The 21,610-nt window shown below is 46.0% G+C and overlaps 1 protein-coding gene across 1 annotated transcript in view; it reads left to right on the forward strand.

The window, feature by feature from the left end:
- Positions 1–7,311: 7,311 nt before the first annotated feature.
- The window catches only part of TMCC2 (transmembrane and coiled-coil domain family 2), a 66,523-nt gene continuing 52,224 nt past the window's right edge, over positions 7,312–21,610 (forward strand). Inside the window, exon 1 of the mRNA XM_006887913.1 lies at positions 7,312–7,646. Coding sequence (XP_006887975.1) covers positions 7,440–7,646 — 207 coding nt within the window. The 5' untranslated portion in view covers positions 7,312–7,439. The remainder of the gene's footprint in view (positions 7,647–21,610) is intronic.

Here is a 21,610-nt window from a genome sequence, read left to right on the forward strand (position 1 = left end):
TATGAAGAGGAATGTGGCATCAGGATTAGAGGGAGACTCATCAATAGCCTGTGTTATGGAGATGACAATTTTGCTTGCTGAAAGCAAGGACTTGAAGCACTTATTGCAGAAGATCAAGGAAAGCAGCCTTCAGTATGAATGCATCTCAATACCAAGAAACCAGAGATACTTACCACTGGATCAATAAACAGTGTCATGATGGATGGAGAGGAGATTGAAACTGTCAACAGTTTCATCTTGCTTAGATCCACAATTAATACCCTTGGTATGAGCCAATCAGGAAATAAGGGGACACATTGCACTGGGAAAATCTGCAGTTAGAGACCTTTTAAAGTTATTGAGCAGTAGTGATGTCAGTTTGAACACTAAGGTGTGTCTGATTCAGGCCTTCGTCTTTCTGATTACTGGCTGTGCCTCTGAGACCTGGACAATGAATAAGAATGACTGAAAAAGAATTGATGCCTTTGAGCTGTGGTATTGGAGAAGAGCACTGAACATCCCATGGACAGCAGAGAGAACGAACAGCTATGTCTTGGAGAGGGTGCAGCTGGAGTGTTCTTTGGAGGCAAGAATGATGAGGCTTAGGCTTATGTACTTTGGACATATTGCTAGGAGGTGTTATTCCTTGGAGAGGGATATGATGTTTGGAAGGGTGGTGGGTTGGTGAAGGAGGAGAAGATCTTCAACCAGGTGTATTGACATGATGACTGCTGCAGTGGGCTCTTGTGTTTCAGGAAGTGTGAAGATGGCACAGGACAGGACTGAGTTCAGATCTTTTGTTTATGGAGTCACCGTGAGTCATACTTGACTCGATGACACCTAACAACAAAATTCTCTATAGTTAAATCTTAGGTTCTCAAATTAAATGAACTGACTGTTGACAAGGGAGCAGAATTCTACAAACCTGCTCTTTATTCCTCTTGTCTTAGTTTTGCATACTTACTAGTTTAACAAATTTCATCCTGCCAGAAGCACCCACCTTTCATTAATTGAGATCTTTTATTCACAGTCAGTACTAAGAGAGAATTCTGCCTTTTTAATGTGACAGACAAGGCACTTGGCAAGCATGTTAATTATGTCTTACTGAAGGAGGTCCTGGTGGTCTTTCAGGTTAGGAGAAGTGCCGCCAAACCAAGGGCAAGGAGAAAGATGAGCAATCTCTTCCCATTTGATTTACAGCCTCTGAAAACTGCTGGAGGGTCAGTTATGGGTTGGTTCCAGCTTGACGGTAATGAGTAGAATTGTTGAGTTGAATCGGGCTTATTGAACACCTACTTTGTATAATTTTCACAGTAATTATATGTGTTGTCGTTGTTAGTACCATTGAGTGGGAACCAACCCATAGTAAATTCTCAAGTGGATTTTCAGAGGCAGTTAATTGCCCAGGAGGAGACTGCCCATCATTCTCCTGTAGAGCAGATAGCAGATCAGAACCACATGCATTCAGGATTGCAGTGCAGGTTCTTACCACTAGACCACTAGTTCTAATGGTATAGCCCACAGTGAATTGTGCTGCCAACCCAGACTTCCGGTCTCCAGAAGCCCTGTGGGCAAGGAAGATGAGCAATCTCCTTCTCTTATAATTTATAATGTGGGAAACCCAGTGGAGGGTCACTATTAGGTTGAACAAACTCAATGACAATGAGTGAGATTTAGAAATGATAAAACCAAGGACAACAGAAAATAAGCAATTCTGTTGACCAAGAATACATAGAAAGATCAGAACTGTAAGCTTCACTTGGATTTTTCAGATGCCAAGACTAGTGGGCAACCCACTAAAGCATGTTTTGTGTCTGTGACTAACTAGTTAGGACAAAACAGAATTTAAAATTCTACTCCTGCACGATGAACAGACACTGTCCTGGATGCACTCACTAAGTTGTGCCAAGAATCTGCAAGACAACCACCTGGCCAACTGACTGGAAGAAATCTATATTTGTTCCCATTCCAAAGAAAGGTGACCCGATAGAAAGTGGAAATTACAGAAAAATATAATTAATATCACATGCAAGTAAGATTCTGCTGAAGATTATCCAGAAATAACTGGAACAGCACATCAGCAAAGAACTGAAGAGTTTTAATCCACTAGCTATTCTGTGGGAGAATGAAAAATCTCCCATACAATTAATTGCCTCTGAAAACCTGTCAGAGGGTCAGCTATGAGTCAGTTCCGACTCAATGGTACACAACAACAACAACTTCTATATGCTGAATATAATCTCTAATGTAAGATGGATCTTGGCAGAAAGCAAAGAATACCAGAAGAATGTCTGTCTGTGCTTCATTGACTATGCAAAGGCTTTTGACTGTGTGGATCACAACAAGCTATGCCTGACTCTGAGAAGAATGGGAATCCCAGAACATTTGATTGTGCTAATGCGAAACCTATACTTGGACCAAGAGGCAGTTGTCAGAAGAGAGCAGGGAGACACTGGATGGTTCAAAATCAAGAAGGGGGTCTGTCAGGGATGTATTCTGTCTGCATACCTTTTCAATCTGTATGCAGAACAGATCATCTGAGACTTGGGGCTGTAAGAGGAGGAATGTGGCATCAGGATTGGTGGAAGAGTCATCAACAACCTGCATTATGCAGATGACACAACCCTGCTTGCTGAAACTGAGGAGGACCTGAAGCGCTTGCTGCAGAAGGTCAAGGACTGCAGTCTTCAATATAAATTGAAGCTCAATATCAAGAAAACAAAGATTCTCACCACTGGGCCAATTGGTAACATCAGTATGAATGGTGAAGAGATTGAGATAGTTAACAGTTTTAGTTTACTTGGCTCCAAAGTCAACACTCTTGGTAACAGCAGCCAGGAAATCAGGAGAAGAATTGCATTGGGAAAGTCAGCTGTGAGGGACCTCTCAAGAGTACTGAAGAGCAACAATGTCAAGCTGGAGACTACGGTGCGCCTGATCCAGGCTATAGTCTTTGCAATTATGTGTTATGCATCGGAGAGTTGGACGGTGAATAGGGATGATAGAGAATTGATGTCTTTGAGTTGTGGTGCTGGAGAAGAGTGTTGAATATACCATGGACTGCTAGGAGAACAAACAGGTTTGTCCTGGAGAGGGTGAATCCAGAATGTTCCCTGGAGTCAAGGATTCTGAAGCTTTGTCTGACATACTTTGGGCATGTTGCAAGGAGGGACTAGTCCTTGGAGAGAGACATCATGTTTGGGAGAGTGGAGGGATGGCACAGGAGAGGAAGACCCTCGATGAGATGGATCAATTCTGTGAGTGAAGTGGTGGGAATGAATGTGTTTGAGACAGCGAGGTTGGCACAGGATAGAACGGCGTTTAGGGCTCTTGTACATAGGGTTGCTATGAGTCGCAAATGACTCGATGGCACATAACAACAAGCAACAACATGTAAATCTTCAAATTTTTGTCTTATCTTAAACATCAAAACATAGTATGTGCTGGCATTTCCCCAGATAATCTTAGAAGGATCCACCTCTTTGAACAAAATTTCTATAAGCCAAAATAGTTTCAGATTTATTTTAGGTACTCAAGAATTTGCTGAAGCTAATGAAAATTTCATTGGGGAAATCTACTGTCAAGGAGCTTTAAAAGTAACAAAGAGCAATGCTGCCATTTTAAAGACTAAGGAGCATCTTCCCCAAGCCACAGACTTTTCAATTGCTTCATGTGCACATGGAAGTTGGAAAGGAATGAGGAAGACTGAAGAATAATTGATGCTTTTGAATTGTGGTAATGGAAAAGAGTATTGAGTATATCCTGGGCTGCCAAGAGAACAAACAAATCTGTCTTGGAAGAAGTGCTGTTGTGCTCCTTGGAGACAAGGATGGTGAGGCTTTGTCCCACTTACATTGAGAGTGTTAGCAGGAGAGGCCAGATGCTAGGGAAGGACATCACGCTTGGAAAAGAAGAGGGTCAGCAAAAGAGATGAAGCTACTCTTCATGATGGAATGATACAGTGCCTGCAATGATGAGCTTAAGTGTAGCCAAGATTGTGAAGCTGGTGCAGGGTTGGAAAAGGATTTGAACTCTTGTACACAGGTTAACTGTAAGTCATAGTTGACTTAACAGAACCTCAAAACAATGGTGAAAATTTGCTTCAAACAAGTGGCAATAGACAGTAGACCACCTGAGATTCTTTAGTAGCTAGCTGGGTGTTTGCTGTATAAAATGATGTTCATGGTTTTCAAGTCAATTCTGACTCACAGGGACCCTACAGGCTAGAGAACTGACCCATAGAGTTTCCAAGGCTTTAACCTTTACAGAAGTAGACTGTCCAGTGGAGCCCTGGAAGGTTTGAAATATGACCTTCTGGTTAGCATCTGAACCCTCAACCACTGTGCCATCAGGGCACAGTTTGATAAAAGTTGGGGATGTGGGGGGCATTTGAACTTTTGAAGATACACACATTGGAGTCTGGTGTGCAGTTCTTAATGGAATATTATGCACTGAAAAACAATGAACTCCTAAAACATTACACAACATGGGTGAGTCTGGAGGACAACATGCTGAGTGAAGCATAGTCATAAAAAGACAAACACTGTGTAACATGACAGTTATAAAATAGGACAGACATGGAGGGTTGGGGAGAGAATGGGGAAAGAGTGGATCGGTAATCTGCATAACAGATGAGGGGAAGAACTGTCCAAAAAGAATATGAGATTAGACATTATATATAAGACAACTATCTGGAACAGAGGGTGCATTGAGGAGTGGGCTGGAGTAGGGGGAAGAAAATGTGCAATAATGAATTTTAAAAAATAATATAAAAAAGACAGGGAAAAATAAAGCAACACAACTTTTAAAATAAAATAAAAAAAAAGAATGGAAGCCATTTTTGATAAGAGCTGTGGCCCTCTGCTCCAGGGCTTTGAGTGTTTTATATATACATACATATCATCCTCCACCCTGTACAGTAGGTACTGCTATTATCTCCAATCTCCAAATCAGAAAACTGGGGCATAAAGAGGTTAGATAACATGCCACATGATCAGTGAGAACAGAATCAAGATTAGTTTCAAAGCAGTCTGACCATGGAGCCTGGGCTCCAAACCATTATGCTACACTGCCTCTCTAAAATAGAATATTGAGTATTAGGTGATGCACAAAATACACTGTATTTTTTCATAGATCTGCACATACCTTGCTAAATATGGTCACCAATTGCCAATGTGGCCATCGTGCTACGTGTACCTAAAAATATAAATATCAAACTCAAAGCCCAACTTAATATATAAATGAAGATTAATTCAGAATAATAAGTTTCTTTAAGATTCACACCCCATCCCAGCACTTTTCCTCTCTATTTGTGAACATCCGTTAGCCTGTACTAACCATTTCCTACCCAAGACTTGACCTGGGTCTATGGGGCCTCTGCTTCTTCCAAGTCCTGTGTCTTTACCTGACATTTGAGGCCATGGGAATCAGCCCACATGGATTGTCTATATTTTCTTTGTCTGCATTAGCATTCTGCCTTTCCCCTCACCATCAAAAATGGTCTTTCCATGTCCTGCCTGATACTGTGTAGAGGATGTGGGGGGGTGGTTCCACATTCTCGGCCCATCCTAAATTTCTATCTTCTAAAAAGGGAGCTGCCTGGTTTAGAAAGTGGCTGTTTCACAGAAGTAAATCCTTAACGACTTGATCTCTTTCAGGATTCACATGAAAATGAGTGGTTGAAAGGGGAAGAAGGCCTAATGGAGAGCCAGTAAACTCACACAAGTAGTGATGAAGTGAGGCTAGAAAGGCTCAGTGAGTGTGAAAGACATTGGTAAACTGTAAAGTCCTTTACAGGCTCATAAACAAAGCAGCCCCATCACCACATTCTAAACCAGTTGTTTGTAAATTTTAGTGTGTATAACAATTACCTGGAGTTGTTCAGACAGTTTTCTGGGCCCATAGAATGTGCATTTCTATCCAGTTTCCAGGTAATGCGGATGCTGTGGATCTGGAAACCACATATTTTGAGATTGTTGGATTGGCAAACCCATCATATCGATATGAAGTAGGCAGCATGCATTCAAGTGGGGTTGCTATTACTCCTTTGTTGTCAGGTACTTGGGAATGGACTATGACTCATGGCGACCTTATGAACAACAGATCCCTGCCTTATTGGAAACTCCAGTAATTTGTTCTCTTCCACTTCCAGGTTGGCTGGTGCAGTTTGACTAAGGTTTATGGGAAGAGATTCCTTCCCACTTTCTCCAGAGTATCAACCTACCATTAACAACTCCTTTCTTATTTAAATGTGGCTCCACAGTTTCAAGGTACTCTCACATATTGTTTATAGATATGAAACACCAACTAAGGAATCAAATAAATAAGCTAGGTACTTAAAGTAGAGAAGGGATAACGAGGCAATAGAACACCCCCTCCCATTTGCAATTGCACCTCAGAATGTAGGCATGGTATCCTCAGACTATATTCTGGGGGGGGGGGAATGGGTGTCTCCCTCACAGTGTATACACGTACTATGTATACATGCAAAGTTAGAGCAAACAAGCAGTAATGACAGCCATCTCCACTGTGCACCATCCCCGCCTAATAACATGAGAGGGGTAAATCCCGAAGCCTTCACAAGGAAGCGCCCCTCAGGCACCTAACGCTGCTTTCTCCCACCGCCCGCCACCCCAGCTCCTACTCTGCAATTGCTCTCTGCAATGCTAAAACGCAGCAGCATCGCCCTCCAAACCTCTCCTGGGGGTTCGCACAGTGCAACCAACCCTAAACACGTCGCGGAGCGACGCCCCCTCTGCCCTCCGCGCTTCCCATTGGCTTGCTCTCGTTGTCACTCCCCCCTTGCCTAGCCTTCCCGCTCCCCGGCAGAGGCAGGCAGGCAGGCGGGCGGGGTAGGTTGCGCGCTGGCCGCTGGGCTGGGGCCGCGGCGGCGGCTTTGCAGCAGGGAGCGCGGCGCGCGGGGAGGGGGCCGGGCGAGCTGCCCGCTCGGGGGCCTGCCCATGTGGGCCGGGGGGCCGCGCAGCAGGGCCAGGGTCTGCAGTCCGCGCCAAGGGCGGCAGATTAGGCGCTGCCCGGCTGGAATGCCCCATGCCCTGCTTTGCCCAGGGGCCGGGCCAGCCAGGAGGGATGCGCTGTGCCGCCCAGCTCCCCTCAGCCCTACCCATGCCCTGAAGCAGAAAGTTTGGGGGCCAGGGGCCTTCGTCCTCCTCCCCTGCAATGACTGCCCAAGGACTTCTGCTGTCCAGCCTCGACTGTGACCCGCCTTCGGCTCCCCAGGCCGGAATGAACTATTAACAAGCAGTAACCAAGGCGCCCCTTCCTCACCTCTCCATCACTCTTTTATTTTCGTGTTTTTAATTTAAGACCTTCTGATCTGCTGACTCCCCTCTGCGTTAATCATTTAAACCCCTGGCCTTGTTCTGGAGTGTAAGAGAGGGTAACGGGCTCCTTCAGGACCGTGTGCTGGAAGGACAGATTCCCCTTGCCGACCCACGTACACCATGAAGAGGTGCAAATCGGACGAGCTGCAGCAACAGTCAGGCGAGGAGGATGGAGCGGGGCTGGAAGACGCCGCTTGCCACCTGCCGGGCCAGGACCTCCGCCCTGGGGAGGGCGCGGGTGCGAACTCTGCTGGAGGGCCAACTTCAGATGCGGGTGCTGCGGCGGCGCCCAACCCCGGACACCGGAGCAAGCCTCCTGATTTAAAGGTGAGCGCCGCCCCTCCGCTGGCAAACCCAGCCGGCCACTTTAGCTTTCCCCATCCCACGCACGAGTGCTCTAACCTGGAGAAACTGATAAGGGAGCGAGGCCGAAGTCAGAGAATATGAGCCCAGGGTCGAACCCGGGGCTACGCGCGTCAGGTACCATCTCTGCCTCTGTCTTTCAGATACATGGTAGGCCTGAGTTTTTGTCCCCCATTTTTTTCAGAAGACGTTCTAGTGACTCACCCATTCGAGGAAATTGTTTTAAGAAATGTGTGAGAAGTGCTATTCGCAGACAAAGGGCTGGCGAATTCCAAGATGCTAACTAAAAAGTTGCCATCACCTTCCTTGCTTGTAGGAAGGCCGAAGGAAAAAAAATGACATGGGAGGCAGGGCAGGCCACATTTAGGTTCCTTTGCTGAATGAAGTTGCCTCCCTTTGGAACCTGTTAAGCTCTTCCTGAGCTCAGTTTGCCCATCTGTGAAAGGGGAGTGTGGACTTTTTGCCATTAGGTGGAGCCAGAGGTCTAGCTAGTGCTTGGAGATCGCTGCCTGCGAACCAGCCCCCAGGGTGGAGAACTGACAGGTGGTGCGAGTGGAGCTTGGGCTGGTTTGGGGCCTCGGTTCTAGTTGCACGCAGCCTGATCCGGCAGCCAGGACCAGAATCCCAAAGAACCTTCCCATGTAGCCGGGAGTCGTTTATTTTCCCGCCTTGGGGTTGCTGAGCCCATTGGTGAGCTGCAAATCTACACCCCTATCAATTAACACAGCAACCAGAATAAAAGAATGCACCTTTGCTGGAGCGGCCTCGGAGCGTGCAGTTTGAGGCTTCGCAAGCGGGCTCCCCGCAGGGCTGGGCGAGATGACAGCCCCGGGAAGGAACTTCCTTGCATTGGAGATTGATACCCCAGGGAGTTTTTCTCTGGAGGGGGTGCAGGGTCTAGGCTAGGGGAGCGGAAAGGGACTAGGTTATGTTAAATAAAGCCTGTATCCTATGGCAGCAGCCACTAAGGAGCTCCCCAGAATAAGCCAATGACATTCCTCGCTTGGCTTGAGCGGCTCAACGTCAGGAAGCCACTGGGGCACAGGTGAGTATGCTCCTACCTGTGAATGTTTGTCTTCTGGGGGAGGGCTGAGAAGCACCGGGTGGCTTGGAACTCTTTGTTCTGTGCACTTTAAAAAGATTGTGTGGCAGTTGCTTGAATCTGCCCTCTGGTTCTGCCACTCCCCTTTCCAGGGGTTCTGGGCTCCCCCCATTCTAAAAGACTCTCCATAGGAAGCTTACCTGTTGGTTAGGTTGAAGGATCCCACCCTGTGCGGTCAGGAGGTACGGTGGCTGTTTAAAGTAAAAGGATGAAGGTATTGGTGTTCCCTTGACCCTGCTGTGTGCAGTGGTAGCACCGTCTGTGGCTGCCAGCAGCCCCTTTCTGGACCTGTGCAGAGGACTCCTTGACCAGATGGGATCCTCTCCCCGAGTCTGCCTTGGAAAACTTCCCACCTCTCAGGCTGAGCTGTGAAATTCCAGGTCAGCAGTTGGGGAGGCTGTCTTCATCACTTACCCCTTCTGAACTGGTCATAGAGTGGGGCCTGCCTTCCAAAGCTTGTTCCTCTCCACCTTCTCTTTTTTTTGTAGTAACTCCCTTATTCTAATGAGAGACAGTGGGAGCAGCCACTGTGCACTTACTAATTAGCTGCTGAACTTCTTTGTAGCAGAGTTGCTATCAAGTGTGAGAAAAGAAGCCCTCCCTTACAGAGGATAAAAACCCCACAAACCACCATGAGGTCCATCCCAGGCATTTGGACTCAGCCTGATGATAGCAAGAGGGAGAAGACAGCTACTGCCCGCTCAGTGGGAGCACAGCAAATGAGCTGGGCCTTTTCCTGTTTATCTCTGACTGCTGCATAACAGCCTGTTTACAGGGCAGGAGCTTGAGCCGCAAATGTGAGCTACAGATCCTTGCAGTCTGATTTCAGGCAAATCTCTCAACTTTTCTGAGCTACTTTCCTGGGAAAGGGACTTACGGATATTGGAATGTGTCCCAACTTGTTTCCCAAGCATAGTTTTCCAGTGATGGAAAAATTCTATCCTTGGCTCAGGAACTGGGTGGAAGTGACTGGGTTTTTTAATTATTATTATTTGATGGTGGTGCCAGAAAAGGGCCGATTTGATTTTTCACATCCTCCACCCCCACTCCACACCTGTGTTGGGTCTGAGCAGCTCAGCAGCGCTAGACTGCTTTTGTTTTCATTTTAAACTTGAGGAATAGATAACCTTGGGTGCCTACCCTCCCCCCCCCGTTTCCGGTTTGGTGTTTTTTGGTTGGTTTGTTTTTGGTTTTTTATTGAGACAACTTCGTGTATTATGATGGGCTGTGAACGCATTGAAGGAAATCATCTTTGAGAGAGGGGAAAAAAAAAAATAAGAGGTGCTATCTGAAATGCCTCCAAGGAGGAAAGAAGGTGGGTCTTTGCCAAGGGTTTCTGGATGATGTGTTCCCCCACCCCCAACTAGTGGCAGTCGGGTTCCAGAGACTCCCGTGGGCTTCCTTCCATAGCCCCTCATCTTGCTCTCCACTGTTCATTTCTACCCATGTGGTCTGGGGTTATGGAGTGAGGAGAAGCCGTGAAAAGGGAAGAAAAAGTTCAGGAGCAGTTCTGAAACATCAACTAACAATCTGAAAAGAGGCTTCTCCAGGAGACTCTTACAGAGACCTTGGGGCCTTTCCAGCTCCTCCACCCACCTGAGGTCACCTGGAGCATTAGGGGATCCCAGCAGACCCTCCTGCAGCAGGAGATTCAGCCTTTCAGACTCATGTCTCCTGGCTTCTGTGGTTTAGGTTCCTGTTCAACCAAGTGTGTTCAGTTTTTGACTCATCTGTGGTCATTACGCAGTCCTCAGGAGCCCTGGTGACACAATGGTTAAGTACTCAGTTGCTGTCTGAGAGGGTGGCAGTGCGAACTCACCCAGTGGTTTTGTGGAGAAAGACCTGGCAATCCATTCCTGTGAAGCTTATAGCCTAGAAAACTCTATGGGTCAGTTCTACCCTGTCACATGGGGTTGCTATGAGCTGGAATTGTCTAGATATCAGCTAATAACATCCAGCCCTTTGCTGCGATCATGTTTCACATTAATTTGAAGGGGAGGCTACAGAGAATTTTTTTGGAAGTAGGAGTGGCATCCACTTCCTAAACAACATGCCTCTAGATACTATGAACTTTGATAAATGTTGATAGTTGTAGAGGGGACTTCAGGCCTTTTGTTCATAGGATCATTATGAGTCTTACGCAACTCGATAGCCATCAACAACAGAGAATTTGGACTGGTTAACGCATAGCAGAAATTTCTAGCCAGCAAACTTGGCCACAGTGCAAATGGGTGAAGGGAACGATGTAGGGGAAAGTGCAGAAGGAGAAGGGGACCATGCATTCCTGTTGGAAATCTAGCACGTGGTCAAAATTCCGAGGTCTGGGATGAGTGCCTGAGCATAGGTGTGAGCCTGTTTTGCCCTGGAGCATGTTAGAAGGCAGCAGACGGGAGGAAATTGCTGGAGCTTGCCTCTTCTTCCACCCCATGTGCAACCTGAGGGATTCAGCTTTTCCTGAAAGGTAAGGTCTGGGTACAGACCAAAGGTCTTCTCCTGGACTCCTCCCTTACAAAACACCGGCAGATCGTTTCCACTGGAGCTTCTTAAGGCTTTCCACTCCCCATTCCTGAATAAAGATGGGGTGCTCTGGATTATTCCATCCCTGGTTGCATGTGCTTTTGACTCTAGACTCATCTGATCCCAGTTCATGTGCTTCTATTTATACCATACCCTTCATGCCTGCTCAGAGTGAAGAGCAGCAGAAGCAATTAGAAGCCAAATTGCTGAGACATTCACAACCGTATTCTCCGTGATTCTCTCGCTGCCTCACAGCCTTTAGTGGTGGTCGCAGGTGGTTCAGCCCCCACCACGGGCCCCAGTCGGCGCTGGCAAGGGGCCATATGGTCAAGAGCTATAGGACAACTTCACTGGAAAAGGCACTGTTCTAAACTCAGAAATATGTCATGCTTAGAAAAGTCTCTGAAAATGTATGTGCACTGTTTAAAATATAGTTACAAAACAGACACCCATCTGTTAATTTTTGTTGTTGTTGCTTACTTTCAAGTTGGAATCAACTCATAGCTGACCCTCCAGCAGGTTTTCAGAGGTAGTTTCATCACCCAGGAGGAGATTGCCCATCTTTCTCCTGAAAGAAGTTCATAGATTTGAACCTCCTGCCTTAGCGATTGCAATGCAGCTCCTTACCACTAGGCCACCAGAGCTCTCTCACCTCAGTTAAGAAATAGAACATTGACAAGACCTGGAAGCCCCTATTTGGTTTTCTACTTTTATTTTTTTTCTCCATTTTTTCCAGTTTTAAGGCACAGGATTTTAGTCCTATTTCTAGGTCTCAGTTTCTCCAATTTTTAAAAATATTTTCTAATTTTTAAAAAATTTTCAATTATTATTAATTTTAATGAAAATTTATGGAGACTTTGGATTTCCATTCAGTCATTGTTATACTTTTCTTCCTGGCCACCCCTCCCCCCACAGTACACTCTTTTCTTTGAAAGGTAAGAGAAAAATTCTTTCATTGTTTTACAATCCCTCCCCCCAGGTCCACTCCACTATGCAGCCTTCACTGAAGACTCCTGTCATGACAATACTACCTAATCACGTATCCCTTTTAAAAAGTCTTCTCTCTCATCTGTTTCAATGCAGTATACATTATTTATCCCATCTTTCTCAGTCTCCCCCCAACATCGAGGTCAGTCCTGTTTTACAACAGTGGCACCATGCAGTATTTGCCTTTTTGTGACTGAGATATTTCACTCAGCATAATGTCCTCCAGTGTCACCTATTTTGAATAATATTGTATGAGTTCCTTGTTTTTCAATGCAGCGTAGTATTCCATTATGTGAATATACCACAGCTTCTCTATCCATTTATTTGCCGATGGGCACTTAACGTTGTTTCCAACTCCTTGCTATTGTGAACAAAGCCATGATAAACATGGGTGTGCATATATCTGCTTGGATGTCAGTTATGGCCTCTTTGGGGTATATTCCCAATAGTGGAATTGCTGGGTCAAATGGTATCTCTATTTGCAACTTTTTGAGAAAGTGCCACACTGCCTTCCACAGTGGTTACACCATTTTACACTCCCACCAACAGTGAATAAGGGTTCCAGTTTCTCCACAACCTCGCCAGCATTTGTTGCTTACTATTCTGTTAAATTTTGCTATTCTTACTGGGGTGAGATGATATCTCATATTTGTTTTGATTTGCATCTCTCTTAGAGCTAGGGATTTTAAACATTTCTTCATGTGCTTGTTGGCCATCTGAGTGTCTTCTTTGGTGAAGCATCTGTTCATATTCTGTGCCCATTTTTCAATTGGATTGTTTACCTTTATCTTGTTGTGGTGTTTTAATTTAATTTTATTATTTTGTGTATGTGTACTGTCAAATCGGATCTGACTGGTACAGGAGGAGATTGTCCCTCCTTCTCCAGCACAGCCTCTGGTGGATTTGAACCATTCACCCCTGGGATTGCAGTGCAGCTTCTTGCCAGTAGGCCACCAGAGCTCCGTTCTCCAGTTTTTTTAAATGGGATGCAAGACAAGCTACTGCATTAGGGATGTGAGTGGGTTGAAGGAGCATGTGTGCTCCGGGCCTTGAAGAGAGAGCTGTGATAGTAAGACTGGCTGGCTGTAGCTGGTTCCTGCCGTGTTGTGAGGTACCTGGCTCTACCTTAGAGCATTCAGGCTGGAAGGCTCCTGCGACATGGAATAGATTCCCAAACCTGTTGCCATTGAATCTATTCCGACCAATACCAACTTTATGGGGCTAAATGGAACTGCCCCCACAGTGTTTCCAAGACCTTGAATTCTTACTAATGATACAGGCAGCTACAGCTTTCTGCCATGGAGTGGCTGGGGGAAGGCGGTTTCAAACTGCTTAGCTTTTGGTTGGTACCTAAGCAATTTAACCACAGTACTGCCAGCCGCCCTGAAATTTCATCAGGTGGAGTAGAATTGAGATAAACTTAAGATCGAAGAAATGAAAATTTGGTTCTTTGATAACAGGCTCTGCCTTTGCTTCCAAGGGAACTCCCAGCCAAATTAGTAGAAATAGCTGGGGAGAAAAATCACTGAAGGTTATGTAAGTTTAAGGATACTGCAAGCAGGTGGTGGGATGACAAACATATGGATCTAATCAAGAAAGGTGCTGGCGAACAGATGGGATTGATCAAGAAAGGTACTCTGGAGGTGGATTCAGAACAAGAGATTAAGAGAAAGGAAACAAAAACTTAACCCATTGCAGTGAGTCGATTCTGACTCATGACCAACCTGTGGTGACCTGAGCGACGGAAGGTTTTCATGCTGCAGTCTTTACAGAAGCAGCTCACCGTGTCTCTTTCCTGTGTCTTTATCTCTGTTGTTGTTAGGTGCTGTTGAGCCCAGTGTGACTCATAGTGACTCAACAGATCTGAACCCTGTCCTATCCTGTGCCATCTTCATCATTTCTCACCTACCTGAGCCCAGTGCAGTCACTGTGTCAATCCATCTCGTTCAGGGTCTTCCTCAATTTTGCTGACGCTCCACCTTTCCAGGCATAATGTCTCTTTCCAAGGAATAGTTCCTAACAACATACTCAAGGTATGTGAGACAAAGCTTTGCCATCTTTGCCTTTAAGGGATGCCCTGGCTACACTTTCTCAAGACATAGCTCTTCTTTTGGCAGTTCATAGGATAGTCAGTGCTCTTCTCCAACATCACATCTCAAAGGGCATCTATTCTTCTGTCACCCGTATTCATTGTCCAGCTCTCAAACAATAGAAGTGATTGAAAAGACCATGGCCTGAATCAAATACACCTTAGTCTTTAAATTAACATCATTGCACCTCAGAAATTTGGAGAGGTCCTTCACAGCAGACTTTCCCAATACAATGTCTTGCATTCTTCACTGCTACTACCAACGGTGGTGTTTGTGAATCCAAGTAAGACGAAGGCATAGATATTTTCCATCTTATCTCCATCGATCATGATGTTGCCTATTGACCTGTTGGTGAGGATTTTTATCTTCTTGATGCTAGATAAGCTCAAATTACCAAGATTTATTAGCAAACCAGAGAAGGGCTTTCTTAGTGGAGAGAGTGAGGCAGTAAGTGGAGATCTTGCAGGCTTGTGCCAAGCATGTTCGACTGGAATGGCGATTGTTCTGCTGCCTGTTACTAGTTGAGAAAGCAGAGGGTGCGGCAGTTCTGCAGTTGCGTTATCCCCGTCTGCGTCTGTGTCTGTGTGAGGAATGTTGCAGCTCCCAGGGCTCAGGATGGCTCCTGACCCTCCAGAAACCTTCACGAATGCGGACTGGGGAGGAATGGTGACAGCTGAGACAGCATGTGGCGGATGACACTCTGCTTCACTGCCACACGTTGGGTCCTAGAACTCCCAGATGCCTCGGCTGTTCTTGTCGGGGGAACTGTGTGCCGGCTCAGTATTTACAGAATGTTCTTCTTTCTGCGCGTCAAATTATGTCTTAACTGCCGATGGCATTAACAAGAAATCTCTCCCTCAGTAAGAAATTGAAACCCTCAATAAGACCGAAAAAATATTTTTTATTGGTTTGTTTACAAGGTTCATATACACTGTGTTTCACACTATTCTTCATTCACATTGTGTTTCATACAGTCATTCCCTTGCATTATGTTTTATAACATTAATCACCATTGGACCTGGCCCGTCATTACACTGTCGTTTCGCCTGGATCCTTCCCATTTCCTAAGACCTAAAATTTGTATTGAAGCTTTAAAAAATATGGCACATCAGGGGCTTGTGTAAAAGACTCTGGTGCTTTCTCATTAGTGATCAGGGAGGCATTTCTAAACTCATCTTATTTTCATCTCTCTTGTAAGAAATGGATTTTTTTTTAAAGTCCTTGTACATTGTGAAGGTTCATTTTTGGAAGAAAGCTATGAGCAGAGAGAGCACTGACCTTTATCAGCCCATCATGTAGGTCTATCTCGGGGGTAAGAAGTTAGAAACAAATCTGTTGAGGGACTCAGAGTCACAACCACTCCTGTCAAACCTGTTCCAGGTAGAACGGTCCCCAAAGCGTCTCCAAGGCTGTAATCGTCACAGAAGCAGACTGTTCATCTTTTGCCTGTGAAGTGACTGATGGAGTGCCCGGTAGGCTTGAACGGCTCACCTGTGGGCTCCAAGCATCGTGCTTTAATAACTGCCCCACTGGGGCTCCTTTGCTGACAGATAAACTCAGCTTACCCGGCTCATAGCTGACCCTCCATCCGACTCCTCAGGCTGTAAGTTACCTGCGAGAAGATTGCCCATCCTGAGGAGCAGATGGTGGATTCGAACCACCTGAGAAGTGCGGTTTTTAGGTTTCCAAGGCTGTAAATCTTTAGAGAAATGGACCGCCTAATTTCTTTCTAATGGAGTGGTTGGTGTATTTGAACCACAGATCTTTTGGTTAGCAGCTGGATGCCTTCACTGTGGTGCCACCAAACCCGCGGACACCAACCTGACTGCCTTTGAGTCCGTTCCGGCTGACGGGAGGCTCCACTAGGCTTCTGAAGCTGTAACTCTTTGTGGGAGGAGACTGCTCGTCTTGCCCTGGAGAAGCAGCTGGTGGATTTGAACTGATCTTTCCTGTTTAGTAGCCCAACGTATTACACATTATACCACCAGGACTCCTTACAGTGCCACTGTTGTTGTCGTTTCAACCCTATGAGTAATGGATCTGAGTCTTGCCCCATCCTGTGCCATCTCCATCATCTCTGCTGTAATTGAGTCTATTGTTGTATAGTCAATGTATTGATTTGGTCCATCTTGTTGAGGGTCTTCCTCTCTCTCTCTCGCTGACCCTCCACTTTGCCAAGAATAATGTCTTTTTCCAAAGGAGAGTTGATGCCTTTGAGCTGTGGTGTTGGAGAAGAGTACTGAATGTACCATGGACTGCCAGGAAAACAGATTCATCTTGGAGAGGAATAAACCAAGCTACTCCTTGGAGGCAAGGATTCTGGGGCTTTGTCTGACATACTTTGGACATGTTGCCAGGAGGGACGGGTCCTTGGAGAGGGACATCATGCTTGGAAGGGTGGAGGGACAGCGCAGGAGGGGAAGACCCTCTATGAGATGGATTGATTCGGTGACTGGGGTAATCGGGATGGGTGTGTCAGAGGCAGTGCGGTTGGCGCAGGATAGAGCAGGGTTTAGGGCTGTTGTGCATAGTGTCGCTATGAGTCGCAAACGACTCGACGGCACATAACAACAACAGCCTCTCTTAACACCATGCCCAGATCACCACGAGAGCTTAAAATGACTAAAAGCCTCTTTTTATTCCAGTCACATTAATTAAGTGATGACATCTTGAAAATCAAAGTTGGCTGTAAGGACGTGAGCCCCTGCTGCTGTCCCTCAGCCGTATGTGAAGACAGTCAACACGGCCGGGCTCCTAGGTGTGTGTCCGCCTCAGCCCAACCCAGCTCAAGCGTGGCAGTTACTGAGATGATACACTGAGGTGATGGTTTAAACTGCACTGTTAGCCAAAAGGTCAGCAGTTCAAATCCACTAACTGCTCCTTGGGAGAAGATGGGAAATCTCTTGCTGTAAAGATTTCAAGCCTCAAGAACCTGATGGAGGGTGGCTGGGAGTCAGAGACCGCCTCGAGGACAGTGGTTTGGTTTTGTTGTTTTATCTGGGTTGGACATGAGAAAAAATACCCAAATGTACAGTCTTTGGAGAAGATAGTAATCTAAGGAATAAGTAATTTTACTTCCTGGTTTTGTAGACAGGAATAGTTTCTACTCAGAAAGTAAATAAATACATAATTAAAAATAGTAACCACTGTGCCTACAGGGAAATCTTTGCAGGCTAATGTTGTTATTAGCTGCCAGTTGAAATCAAGTGTGATCCAATTCATAGTGGCCCCTTAGGTAGAGCAGAAGTGCTCACAGGGCTTTCAAGGCTGTGCCCTTTCTAAAGATCACCAGAGTTGTGCCAGGTGGGCTTGAACCACCAACCTTTCAGGTCATGGTTGAGTGCTTAACTATTTGCATCCCTCAGGGGCCCACTAGGCAGTGTAGGTGGCCATGGCTCCAGCCCTCCTGTTGCTTCTGTGTTCTCTCCTCCAGGATTGGTGTGTAAGTGGATGAAAAGCTGGGTGACAGTTTGAGAGAGCATGAGCAGCATGTCACAAGGCAGTGCCCGATTAATTGCAAGAGGAAAGGTGCAGATAATGAGCTCTCTAGGGTTCAGAGCGGGCGAGAGCACAGCAAGCGGGTGTGAGCAGAGAGCGGGCTTTCTGGAGGAGTGAGGTGAAGGGTGTGTAGGATGGAGGCGCAGGGACAGGGCACACTGTGCAGGTAACTGTGTGGTAAGAACCTTTTCTGCCAAAACATCCAGTGGACCTTTGTTAACACACATCGGCCTCGGGCCCCTTTCTCTAAGCAACCAAAGAATAAAATGCAAATTGAAGTGGGACATCATTTGCCCCTGCCTTGAGAACTGTGGTTATTTTTATTTGTTTAATTTTATTATTATTATTTTTAATGTGTGTACCATCAATTTGTATCTGACTGGTACAGGAGGAGATTGCCCCTCCTTTTCCTGCACAGCATCTGGTGGATTTGAACCACATACCTCTGGGATTACAGTGCAGCTTCTTGCTACTAGGCCACCAGAGCTCCCTGAGAACTGTTTTAATAGCAGCTTTATTGGTGATGCAGGAGCGCTGGCGGTGTAGTAGTTAAGAGCTCACCTGCTAGCTGAAGGTCAGCGGTTTGAAGCCACCGGCTGCTCTGCAGGATAGCGATGGGGCTGTCTGCTTCTGTAAAGGTTTACAGCCTTGGAAACTCTGTGGGGCCGTTTGACTCTGTCCTCCAGGCTCATTGGGAGTCAGAATCAGCCCAGCGGCCCTGGCTCTGGTTTTGGCTTTATGATACTGTGTAAGTGAAAAGGATTCCAAAAATCTTTCATCGCTGCATTTCCATTAGAAAACGCAAACAGGCTGTTCAGTCTTCTCCACCCATGTGGCCATCGATGCCAAGTCTGGGCTGATGGCTCAGCTCCTCCCAGAGTCCCCACCCAGAGCTTCTTAAGGGCAACCAGAGACTTTCTCAATCTAATTTCTATCCTGAGAGTACGGCTCTGTGTGTTTTTAATAGTGATTAGCTCTCTCATGTTGGCCCCGTTTCCATAGAGACCCTATAAATAGAGGAACGTTGACGACCTAGGCTTGCCAGGGCTCAGGGTGACCCAGTCACCCTACTAAACCCTTATTACGCCGAACCACAAACCGAGCTGGGAGAAAAGGATCTATAAGCAGTCCCCAGGTGGGAGACTGAGATATAGGTTAGTGTGACTTTTGGGGGCTGTTTCTGGCTTTTTTTTTTTTGTTGAAGTCGTTAACAACACAGGGACCTATATAGTCTTTTAGAAGCTGCTTCTCGTCATTTTGCACCCAAATGATACCAAAGATATCGTGCCCTGAAGTGTTTTTATTTTGGCCAGCTGCAGCTGTGTTTGTAGCATCTGAGGCAAACATCCCTTTTTAGGGACCCACACCCGGAGAGGAAAATGGGTAAAGCCTAATTCTGCAGAGACCACAGCCTTCTCGGGAAAGATCATTCAGAAGTCATCCAGTTCTCCCTTCTTCCTGAAAAGGCAGTGACAGCCGGAGGAGACAGGGCTTCCTCTTGTCCTCAAGAGGAGGGGCAGTGAACCATCTTCATTTACATCCCCAAGTGTCAGTATTTAACCCAGGGAAGCTCTCCTCTCTGGGAACTTCTAGCCTCTGTGTGGTTCTGGGCATCTGTATTTGCTCTGTCTTGATGGATCATGCAAGTCTGTTTGTGCCCTGTCTTTAACTTTGAAAAGGCTCAATTCTCTCTTCCTGATGCACCGCTTAGTCTGGCCACCAAAAGGATTGTGAGCAGTTGGGGGAACGTCAGAGTGGAAAAAGCAAGTGACATTTAGTAGCTGGAACCTGTTCATCAGAGCAGGTGGTGCTTTCTGCTGCGTTGGTGGCTAAGTTCCCTCAAGCTAGTCTCCATGGTTTTCCTCACTTCCAAAACTTGTAGCTAGTTATGTGTATGTGCTGAGTTGGGGTTTTATTTTTTTTTAAAAAAACAACACTCAGTGTATTATGTCAAAACTCTGAACCATCTCCTCCCTGACGCCCACAGGCAGAAGAGCCCAATCCCAGCATATCACCCCTCCAGTCCTGTCCCACACCTGAGTGTGCACTTGGAACACCCTCCACCCCACGTTATTCTTTGACTTCTTTTACAAGAAATATTTTCCTTTATTTCTGTTGTTGAAAATAGACAGAGCAGGGCATACGTCAACTCAGCAATTTATATGTGTATAAATCTGAGGACTAATTCTCTGGCAAATGGCGTCTTCGGGGGCCTCTCTTCTGTCTTTCCGTGGGGTACCTGAATGAGGCGTGGAGATGAGGAAAGCTCTGCCTCTGTCCCCGTCCCGGAATCCCAAAACTAATTCTCTGGCAAATGGCGTCCGGGGGTGGGGGGGGCTCTCCCATCTTTCTGTGGGGTGCTCGAATTTCAAAACCATCTTAGGAACAGGTTTGAGGCCTTGAGCACCATTGAACGTAGACCAAATGAGCTCTGGGAGGATATCAAGAAAATCGTCCATGAAGAATGCAAAAGATCATTACAAAGGCTAAAGAAGAAGAAAAGGCCAAGATGGATGTCAGATGAGACTCTGAGTATTGCATTAGAGGGCTGAGAAGCCAAAGCTAAAGGAAGAAATCAAAGAGCTGAATAGAAAATTTCAAAAGGCAGCTCGGGACGACAAAGCAAGATACTATAATGAAATGTGCAGAGAGCTGGAGTCAGAAAATCAAAAAGGCCAGACTCGCTCAGCGTTTCTTAAGCTGAAGCAGTTAAAAAACAAATTCAAGCCACAGGTGGCAATACTTAAAGATAGTTTGGGTAGAATGGTGAATAATCCAGGAAGTATAAAAAGAAGGTGGAAGGAGTACACAGAGTCACTGTATCAGAAGGAATTGGCTGACACAGAGAATTTAATAACATATGAGCAAGAACCTATGGTGATGAAGGAATTGGCAAAAATCAAGGCTCCAGGAGTTGACAGCATACCAACTGATTTATTTCAGCAAACAGACGCTGCCCTGGATGTGTTCACTAAGTTGTGCCAGGAAATCTGGAGGACAGCCAGCTGGCCAACTGACTGGAAGAGATTGATATTTGTTACCATTCCAAAGAAAGGTGACCCAACAGAGTGTGGAAATTATCAAACAGTATCATTGATATCACATGCAAGCAAGATTCTGCTGAAAATGATCCAAAAATGTTTGGAGCAGTATGTCAACAGAGAACTGACAGATGTGTAGGCTGGATTTAGAAGAGGTCATGGTACTAGGGATATTATAGCTAATGTAAGAAGGATCTTGTCAGAAAGCAGAGAATACCAGAAGAATGTCTATCTGTGCTTCATTGACTATGCACAGACTTTTGACTGTGTGAATCACAACAAGCTGTGGCTGACTCTGAGAAGAATGTGAATCCCAGAACATTTGATTGTGCTAATGCAAAACCTGTACTTGGACCAAGAGGCAGTCATCAGAACAGAGCAGGGAGACACTGGATGGTTCAAAATCAAGAAAGAGGCCCTTCAGGGATGTGTTTTGTCTCCATACCTTTTCAATCTGTATGCAGAACAGATCATCTGAGACCCTGGGCTGTCCGAGGAGGAATGTGGCATCAGGATTGGTGGAAGAGTCATCAACAACCTGCCCTAACCCTAACCCTAACCCTGAAGCGCTTGCTGCAGAAGGTCAAGGACTGCAGCCTCCTATATGGATTGAAGCTCAACATCAAGAAAACAAAGATTCTTCACCACTGGGCCAATTGGCAGCATCAGTATGGATGGTGAAGAGATTGAGAT

The sequence above is a fragment of the Elephantulus edwardii genome, unplaced genomic scaffold (genome assembly GCF_000299155.1).
Source record: "Elephantulus edwardii isolate Elephantulus edwardi_28Jun2011 unplaced genomic scaffold, EleEdw1.0 scaffold00063, whole genome shotgun sequence".
NCBI lineage: Eukaryota > Metazoa > Chordata > Mammalia > Macroscelidea > Macroscelididae > Elephantulus > Elephantulus edwardii.